The 9,159-nt window shown below is 37.2% G+C and overlaps 1 protein-coding gene across 2 annotated transcripts; it reads right to left on the bottom strand.

Moving 5' to 3' along the window:
- Window positions 1–620: 620 nt before the first annotated feature.
- Window positions 621–2,876, bottom strand: LOC106943599 (parvalbumin beta-like). 2 transcript variants are annotated; one of them, XM_015026912.1, is made up of 5 exons: window positions 2,731–2,876; window positions 2,223–2,299; window positions 1,216–1,348; window positions 934–1,043; window positions 621–844 (listed from the first exon to the last, which is right to left on the bottom strand). In XM_015026912.1, exons 2-5 carry the CDS (start codon window positions 2,281–2,283, stop codon window positions 822–824), a joined length of 327 nt encoding a protein of 108 aa, XP_014882398.1. In that variant the 5' UTR covers window positions 2,284–2,299; window positions 2,731–2,876; the 3' UTR covers window positions 621–821. The 2 variants fall into 2 exon arrangements, with proteins under 2 accessions (XP_014882398.1, XP_014882399.1); XM_015026913.1 differs by having other exon boundaries at window positions 2,223–2,295.
- Window positions 2,877–9,159: the final 6,283 nt, after the last annotated feature.

Raw genomic sequence — 9,159 nt, 5'->3', positions numbered from 1 at the left:
CCATTGTTGCTTTGGCTGTACAGGATGTACTTACACTCCATTTTCAAGTCAAGAGGTTTTCTTTCACCTAATTTTAAGTCTGATCATCTTCTCTGTTAATGAAAAGTCCACACAGAATGATACTGCCATGGTGTGCTAAGGGTGATGTCCAGTGTTAATGTCCCATCTCAGATAATATTTCTGCATGATGTGTTTGTGTCCTCTCTACATGGCTCCTGACCACTGGTCTTAGCCAGCTTGATTTTATTTAGAATAATTTATAATATTTTGTGGCTTCAAAGAGCACATGGTGACGATGGCAAGCTACTGGTCTGTAGCCACAACTGCCCTGGGGCAGTCTGACAGAAGCAAGGCTGCCATTTTGCACCATCAGCCCTTCTGACCAACCCCAGCTGGCAGGTAAAGCGCCTGGCCCAAAGACACAAGCAACAAGGGTGAGGAATTGAACCAGCGACCCACTGAAACATTTAATTTAATTGAGTTTAATTGAGAGGTATCAGTGTAAAAAGGACTAGGTATCTGGACCTTTTGGGGACGATTAAGAAGACCTGAGATCATTTCACCATATCTTAAAATAACTTCAAAGAGATAACGAAAAAAACAACAGACGACAGTGGTACAACACCTGAAATCCATTTTTTATTCCATTCAGAAGACCAGATTGATTCGATGCAGACATCCACGTTTGGCCTTTTCAACCTTTTTCACGTGTTAAGAAATCAAATACGAAACTAGCAAGCAGGTGCAAAATTTGGTCCTTTTTTTTCATCAGCCAATGAAGAGTGAAGAACTCCAAATTCATGATCTGAGTATTTCCATCTTCAGTTCAAAAGATCACAGAACTCTGGAGGGAGGAAACAAATGGACAGACGTTAGTTGCTACAGAATATTCTTCTGTTTTTGCATCACTTTTTTTTAAAAATATTTTGTTACCTTCTATCCCAATTTTGCCATCGCTGTCTTTATCCCCTGCTGCCATCAAAGCCTTCGTTTCGGCCACCGTGAGCTCTCTGGCAGCTGGACAGAAGTTCTGCAGGAACAATCTAAAAGAGGACCGCGCAATAAGAATAAATACATAAACGCATAGTCGTAATTTCATACCCTATTCTCCGATACCTTATCTTCATGCGCACAACATGATGTGCCTTAAAAATGTTTGATTTACAATATCTTTGGGGCCCAAACTGTGGTTTGTGTTTACACCTCTATCCTTACTTCAGCTCCTCTTCCTCAATGAATCCGCTCTTGTCTTGGTCCAGGACAGTAAACACTTTCTTCCTGTCTGCCTCAGACAAGCCAGTCAGTCCCACTTGTGCAAAGAACATCTTGAAGTCAAATGTGCCTGGAGCTACAGTACATGGGTCAGGCAGAAAGAGAGAGAGAGGAGACAGAACATGAAATGGAGCAACCACAAGAAACAGACACATGCGTGAGTGAGTGAGAGAGTGAATGGTCAATCGCTGAATGACATTAAAGAACGAATAGTGGGGGTCTGAATAGAGACGTTGCATTTACTCATTCGCTCAGATGACTTTCATTCTTCTGCCAATGACATTTACCAATATACACCCTGAAGCACATTGTAGGCTTTGCTCCTGTGCTTTTTAAACAGCACAAGGAAAACAAATATTGCCTCAGGTTTTAATGCAAACTTAAATGCCAAAACTTCTCAACTTATGGAGGTTTTTGCAAGAAGACACCCTGAAATAGCTCAAAAGACTCACACTGAAGAGGATCTCTAAAATGATGAATTCATTTATTGTGTCACATCCTCTAGTGTAGCCATTTCGTAGAAATGTTTATTTTACTTTGAAAAACTTGCTCATATTTTCTTGACCTGCCAAAGCATGAAAATAGAAAGAACCAGCAACAGAGCTTGCTTTGCATGCCTTGCCATGCAGACATAATTGCTAAAGATAAATAATTAAATGTCTCGGCATGCAATAGCTTGTGCTATTGGGTCAGCTATGTTAGGGATGTCTGATGAAAAGCCTTCCAACTGGTCCCTGGTTGGTAACCAGTCTCCTGCCGTGGGTTTGCCTGGTAACCAGCAGGATCCCTGCCCTCACCCTTCTGTGAACAACACAGTGCAATGCTTCCCCTCAGGAGTGTTAGCTGTGTCTCTCTGTACATATGTGTGTATTTCCTTAAATTAAAGAGGATTTTTCTGCTCTTTATATATATCTTCTTGCAAGCAGATTTGTGCATATTATCTGACTCACCTTGACAAGCTTGGACTGCAGCTTTGACGTCCTCTTCACTCAACATCCCAGCAAATGCCATGTTTCTCTGGGGCTACCTTAGGGAGACACAGAAACACATGAATGGAAGGTGACAGAAACAGAATCTGGTGCTCTTTTTTTTAATGTCAGATAGCGGTTCATGTGAGATAAAATCGGTTGGAATGAAGCTATATACTATAATTGCTCATTGCCTGTAGTGTAAAATAAGACATTGGTTAGCACTTAGAGTATAGTTTTCATGAAAAGGATACCACTTGTTAGAAACATAAATACTGTAGCAAAATTTGCCTAAGAGAAGAAGCTGGACTTTAATTTTAAGCTTATCAGAAAATGTTAGCGAACATAGAAAGTTGCTAAAATAAACAAGAAATCAAAAATAGGGTTTCACATTCTGTAGTTTCTTCCTAATAGCAAAACAATTTTTTTTTCAAAAGATACAAAGCTAAAGAAATAACACAATTGTACAAAGGAACCAAAAGATGCTCACCGTGCTGTGGGTGATGTTTTAACTTTCCAAGCAGATGATGTTGCGGATCTCTGCCTCGTTCGCTTTGTGCCCGAGTCACTGACACTCTGTTGCGGATTCGTGATCTAGAGTGTAAGAAGCAACCTGACGTCTCTGTCCTCAATCCCAGAGAGATTCCCTGTATGCCACGCATTGCCTCCTCCTCCTTCATCAGTTAATCAGAGCAGATAATTTTGTCATTCATAGGCCTACTGATTTGTAAACTTGCAGGCATATCAGAAACATCGGTTTAAGAAAAAAAAAAAGAAAAAAAAAAACCTTTGTCATCTGATTAAAGCAAATGCAGATTATTTCACTGTACCTGTGTTAGATTGCTCTTACTCACTTTAATGTTGTGAAAAAGTTACATATAGATACGTATTAAAAACACAGACTCACAAAATATTGCATATTTCTGTAGACAAAATATTCTATATGAACTGTCAGAACAAATTACTTCTTGATTCTTACTAGATATCAAAACATACACATCTCAATTTCAAAATTTCAAAAATAATTGGTTTCTCTTTTTAAATTGGCATATCAAATCATAATCATATAGAATGCCTTGTAAAAATATTCATGCCCCCTTGATATCTTTCACATTTTGTCATGTTGAATTCATAAACTAGAATGTCATTTGGATTTCATCTGACAGACCAACATAAAATATTGCATAACTGAGAATGTCACACATAACTTTCAAAACCTTTTGCAACAAAAATCTGGAAAATGGTGGTGTGCATTTTCTTATGGGATTCCATTGTCCCATCAACTCTGACCTGCATCTTCTCTGTCCCTGGTAAAGAATTTTATTCCCTGAACATGATACTGCCATCACCATGTTTCACTAAAGAGATTATGTGTTCACAGTCATGTCCTGTATAGTTTTCCAACTCAAATACTGTTTTGCATGTTGCCTTTTTCCACTTGTTTGATGTGTTACCCATATTAATTTGTGACAAGCTAAAAATGGTACCACTCTGTGGCTTTCTTTCAACAATGGCTCTCTAATATGTTTTTATAAGGGGCAGATTTGACAAAGAAAATAAAAGTGCTTTAGTGTGTGTGCAACAAGATGTTGGATTTCATCTACAGGGGTTAGGGGGTCTCTTTTCTTTTCTTGCTCTTCTGCCATTATCTGCTGAGGTAGCAGCATCAGAGTTTTAAAAAGCAAAACTAGCTTATAAAGAAGACTGACTGTGTCAGTTATTTATTTATAATTGGTTATAAATCCAGAAATGAGCATTTTATTATGGTATGCCTTCTTCCATTGCGTAACACGTCAGTCAAGAGATTGGGAGTAAAAGACTTTCCTCTGCTTTGATACAAATCAGTGAATTCGCTTGACTGATAAGAAAACTACACGCTGATTGGCCATACAAGTACAAGCTAAAGGCATTCTTCCTTTTGATTGGTTTAGGTAACTGCCAGTCACATGGATTTTTACGCCCCTATTCTGTGATGTACAGGAACATGGCGCTTTGGGGGAGAGGCGTTTCATGATACCAAAGGACTGTTGATTTATTTTTTCTGAGATTATGTTTATGTAAATAAGGCTTGGACGTTTTCATCAAATATGACAGTTCGCGAAAGGTGGCCGCTGTTTTTGGTCTCTATGGACAACGGAACGCTTCATGTCGGAGTTGCGTTTGCTGTCGTCAGCTGAAACTCCTAGCCTCGACATGCTAGCTCAAGCTAGTTAGCCCGGCGAGTAGCATCTGGCTAAAACAGCCCCAAAATGCGCTCTTATGTGTAGCTTACACTGACAGTAAATTGGTAATCAATGTTTAAATCACGTAATTCGGTATTATATCAGCCGTTTATTTAGGACAGTTTCAGTTGGCTAACATTTCGTTAGCTAAACTTGGATGATGGAGAGACGCCATGGGTCTGTGTTATTGCTGGCTACCTGGATTTTTCTGTCTGGATGTTGGCTCTCTGAAGCTTTCCCTCTTCGGGAAACTCGCAAAACAGGTAAGGCACCTGAAGACGAGTTTATTAACAAATGAATGGTATATGGTTTTCTTTACTTTGTGTTTATACGTAAACATGTCTACCAGCTATCATTTTCTGGAATGGTTACCTGCTGCTAATGATCAACTATAAAGCTAACGCCAGCATAACTGTTCTCTGGTAATTTGTGAAGATTGTTGGGCAGTGTGCGGGTAATGGTTTAAAAAAGAAACCGTTTTACTCGGTGGTTGAACAAACCCGTAAATATTTAAACAAAATTACGGCAAGAACGACACAATCAAGTGAAAGTCACGACCTGGCTAACTGACCACCTGAGAAGCTAATCATAAACAAACTTTCCCCGAATCTCTCCCCTAAGGGAAAGCACACGATATAATTGGATACATTTACCTCTGCTATCTATTTAACAGCAAGTCGCTTTATTGTGAGGGAAATTCTTAGATGTTGGTATAGATCTCGTCCAATATGTTCACATTTCAATAGCAGTTTATCACACATTCACGTTAACGTGAAAGAGCAAATAAGGTTGAAATTTTAAACATCTATGGTGTTTTAAATGATTTGTAATAGTCAGTCAAGAGATTTCATTAGTACTGTAGATTGTACTACATTCATCTTTCAAACAGTCTGTGTTGAAACAAAAATACATCCTGCTGACATTTTTCTTACAAACCAGATATTACAGCATATATGAAATGAATACATAAATCATTTTCAATTTTTAGATCTGATCTGGACGTTTTGTGGGCTTATGATATATTTATTCACTGATGTGTCACACCAGTAAATTGCTGTCATATGAGTTTTAAAACATTAACAGACTTTTTGGTTTGTCCTTTAAAAAAATATCTTCTCATCTAAACACCATTTTGGCAGCTTGGACTTTACAGTTAGGCTTTGCAATGTTAAATTGTAATAATATCATATGAGGTAGTGAATTATATGCTTATTTGTACTTGAAATGTAAAAATAAAACCCTTGAAGCTGCTTCCTGCAATTACAGATTAAAAGCTATTTTTGAGGAGATGCCACAGTTTGATCACAGTTTGTGTGTTTGGCCTTGCCTTTTAAATTGCACGATAATATGAAGATGGTAACCCATCACTCTAATTATTGGGTGTTTTATTATACAGTTGAATTACTGTGCAAACTAAGCATATACTCTGAAAGCAAAATGGTTATTTTCGAAGGTGAAGAAGTGGAATATTGCACTGAGCTTACGTTTCACCAACTGAACACAAAACTGAAGATGGAAAGACCCAAATACAAACGACAACTAAACACAGTTTTAGCAAAGGTTAGTAATGGCACCAAAATAGAGGAAAGTCATTCTTTGTTGATGTTCCTGGGCTTTAAACCTAGTGGATTGATCAGTGTATTTATGATGACACTGATTTGTTTAAGTAGCACCATTTGACTGAGAAAATTCTGAAAATTAAAACATTTTACACATTTTCCTAAATTTAGACCTTAGTCATCCAAAATTGATTCTGGTATGCACCTTCATTTTTTTGTGCGCTATTAAACAATCCCATGTTTCTATATCCTGACCCGTTTTTGTCTAGATTTATTGCAGAGTTGAGTTGATGATTGCCTACCAGCCTGGCTAAACTGTTTCCAGAATAATCACTTCAACTTTTATAGCACTGAGGATAGTTTACCTGCATCACATGTCTTTTCATGAGTGAGATCATATGACTGTTGTCTATTAAATTATTTATGAAATACATGTTTTGCTATCTCTTCATGTGCTAATTTGCTTGCATCATGACACTCCTTTTCAACACCTGTAAACTTGTGCAGATTTTATAGTGATTTGTATATTCAGCGGATAAGTCAAATAGATTGAAAATCACAGGTCATCTTCAGAATCCCATGAGTCTAGTTTCAGGAAGTAATTTCAGTGTTTTCTAGATTACGTCGGTAATTTTTCATCAGTCCCATTCCCTCCAGTTTCTCAGAATACCGCATTAAAAAAATATATATATAAATAATGTGAAAAAGTTAAACGGTGGACCTGTAATGTGTAACCGCAATGTTTTCTAATCTTATCAGCCCCTATCAATGATTAGCAGCAGTGTTGTTTGCTCAGTTATAATGTAGCATACAGGAAAGAAAGGCTGCAGTATGAGCCCGCTGTTTATGGTTTTATCACCCACAACCTTTCCCTCGCCACTCCTGTTTGGCCTACACCAGCCGGTGCATAAATTAAACGGTACAAGTCCATAATTCTTCATTGTTACAGTTTGAATTTAGCTGAAGAACATGGATGTGGATGCACTTAAAAATAATTAAAACTACTGGCTTAGGTATTCATTAGCAAATGTATTGCCTTAGTGACCTGTTTGGTCCTTTTAGTGTAAAGTAAAAGTACAGTTATAGATTTTTGTGCCTCGTTTTGGGGCGAAGCCAGCTCATGCTGACATGTTTACCACAGGGAATGTTGGCTGTATTCCTTCACTGCCCGGTTATCTTGTTGCTTGATCACCAGTCAGTCAGTGAGGCTTGTTTCAGGCCTGTCTGTCTGTCATATTGCTGCCAGGGCATTGTTTTGGATGGCTCGGAGTCAAATTGATGTTGACATCACCACAAGCCAACCAGGTTTCTGTCATTCTATTTATTTATTTATTTATTTATTTATTTATTTATTTATTTATTTATTTTTCTGGACAACAGAAGCATGAAAAATATTTGGACTGAACACAACTCTGTGAAAATAATGTCTTGAAAAGAATGACCCGGCTAACTCTGGTAACACGGGCTTTGCTTTTGATTTATTGTAGCTGATCCCAGACTGACAAATCCTGAACCAGCCTGACAGTGCAGTTTTCTGCTCTCTGCCGACATCCTTTTATTTTTATTTATTTATTTATTTATTTATTTATTTATTTATTTATTTATTTATTTTTAGCAGTAAGCAGTTTTTTTTTCTTTTTTTTAAAAGTCTGTTTTAAAAAAATGGGTCAGCTTCTCCTCTGTGAGAATCACTACTGAAATATGCAGTACAGCTGAAATAAGACATGACATCTCCCTACAGTGTTGGTCCTAGAAAAACCATCTTTGTCTTAGAACTCTGTCAAATCATGATAGGAACCCATGACTCAAATAAAACCTAATAAAGAAGAAGTGATCCCATGCGGAGGGGCAGCGACCCGGCTCCTGTTGACTGCTGCTGCAGCATCTCTGGGGGTCCTGGACTTCCTTGTCACTTGTTGCTATGCTGGAAGACACAACAGGGTGTTTGCACTGAAACCCTTCCTACAATTAAGGCAATTTTTCCACTAGGTTGTTTTGAATGTAATCCTTTGTGACATTAAAGAGCCATTTAGAAATTGTATGCATTTGGTTTTACCATCCAGTATTCACACAGTATCCATTTCGCAGTCTTGTTCAACAGGTTCAATTGGAAGTATAATCCAGTAATTCCTATGCTTATGAAAACAATGTTCTGGTTTAACGTTCTAGCTGACCTGCCTTTCGTTATGATGTTAAAGGTGCTTGAGTCTAGTAAAGATATCGTTGAAACGGTAATTCTTTGCGGTAATGCTATTGGAAAAGTGAGACTGTGTCATATACTAGTATGCACTTGTCTGTGATTCACGAGGATGATTTGTTTTAGGTAACAATCCCAGTTTCAGCTTCTTAGAACATTAGAATATTACACATGAACGATAAAAAAAAAATAGAAAAAAAGGATTTAAAAAAAAATACATGATATAGCCACATTAAAATCCTATGTTCTGTAGCCATGGGATGTAGCAAGCATGTGAAAGGATGGGTCTGTTCTGAACAGTTTTCCATTCACGAAAATATTATTTTTTTAGAATTTAGAACCTCAGAGTACAAAGTTAAATAAAGTACCCTCGCTTTACAGTGTCAGTATTTACGCAACTGTTTAAAACTAAAGCGTAACATGAGCTAATTGTTGTTTTTCTCTTTTTAAACGGAGTTGCAGTTTTTCATTCTTAAGTTAAAGTAATTGAGCAACAATCATTGCATTTTTGTAATCGCATTTCAAATAGGAAATAAATAATTGCTACATTTAAAAGTACTTTCCAATTAAACATTTATTTAGTTGAACATGAATATTTTAAAGCTTTACAATAATAGATGGCACTCCTGACTTTTAAAGTGCCTGTTTTTTATTTATTTATTATTTTTTTATTTATGTTTACTAAATTTAAAATATTTACAAACTAACAAATGTTTAAGGACAAGTAGATGAGCTCATGGGTAAATGGATGAAACCTTGCAAAATATCTGTTTGTCTGAAAAAGAGTTGGGACTAACAGTGAAGTATGGATTAGATCATGTTTGGCTTAATCAAAGTCCAGACTCCACTGGTGGTAATCAGCCACACTTCTCAGGTTTCTGTTTGTATAAATGCAGCCATGTATAGTTTTCTTTCAGTCCTCCCTTACTTTGTGTTGGTCT

The sequence above is a fragment of the Poecilia latipinna genome, unplaced genomic scaffold (genome assembly GCF_001443285.1).
Source record: "Poecilia latipinna isolate Pla-1442-1.1 unplaced genomic scaffold, P_latipinna-1.0 Scaffold5536, whole genome shotgun sequence".
Taxonomy (NCBI): Eukaryota; Metazoa; Chordata; class Actinopteri; order Cyprinodontiformes; family Poeciliidae; genus Poecilia; species Poecilia latipinna.
The sequence above is the reverse complement of the archived record's forward strand: the minus strand, read 5'-3'. Positions and strand labels throughout refer to the sequence as shown.

Coding starts and splice junctions, on each gene's coding strand:
- LOC106943599 (XM_015026912.1), bottom strand. CDS start 2,283: ATGGCATTTGCTGGGATGTTGAGTGAAGAGGACGTCAAAGCTGCAGTC. Junction 1,044..1,215: donor ATTGAGGAAGAGGAGCTGAA/GTAAGGATAGAG, acceptor GTCCTCTTTTAG/ATTGTTCCTGCAGAACTTCT. Junction 845..933: donor TGGCAAAATTGGGATAGAAG/GTAACAAAATAT, acceptor TCCTCCCTCCAG/AGTTCTGTGATCTTTTGAAC.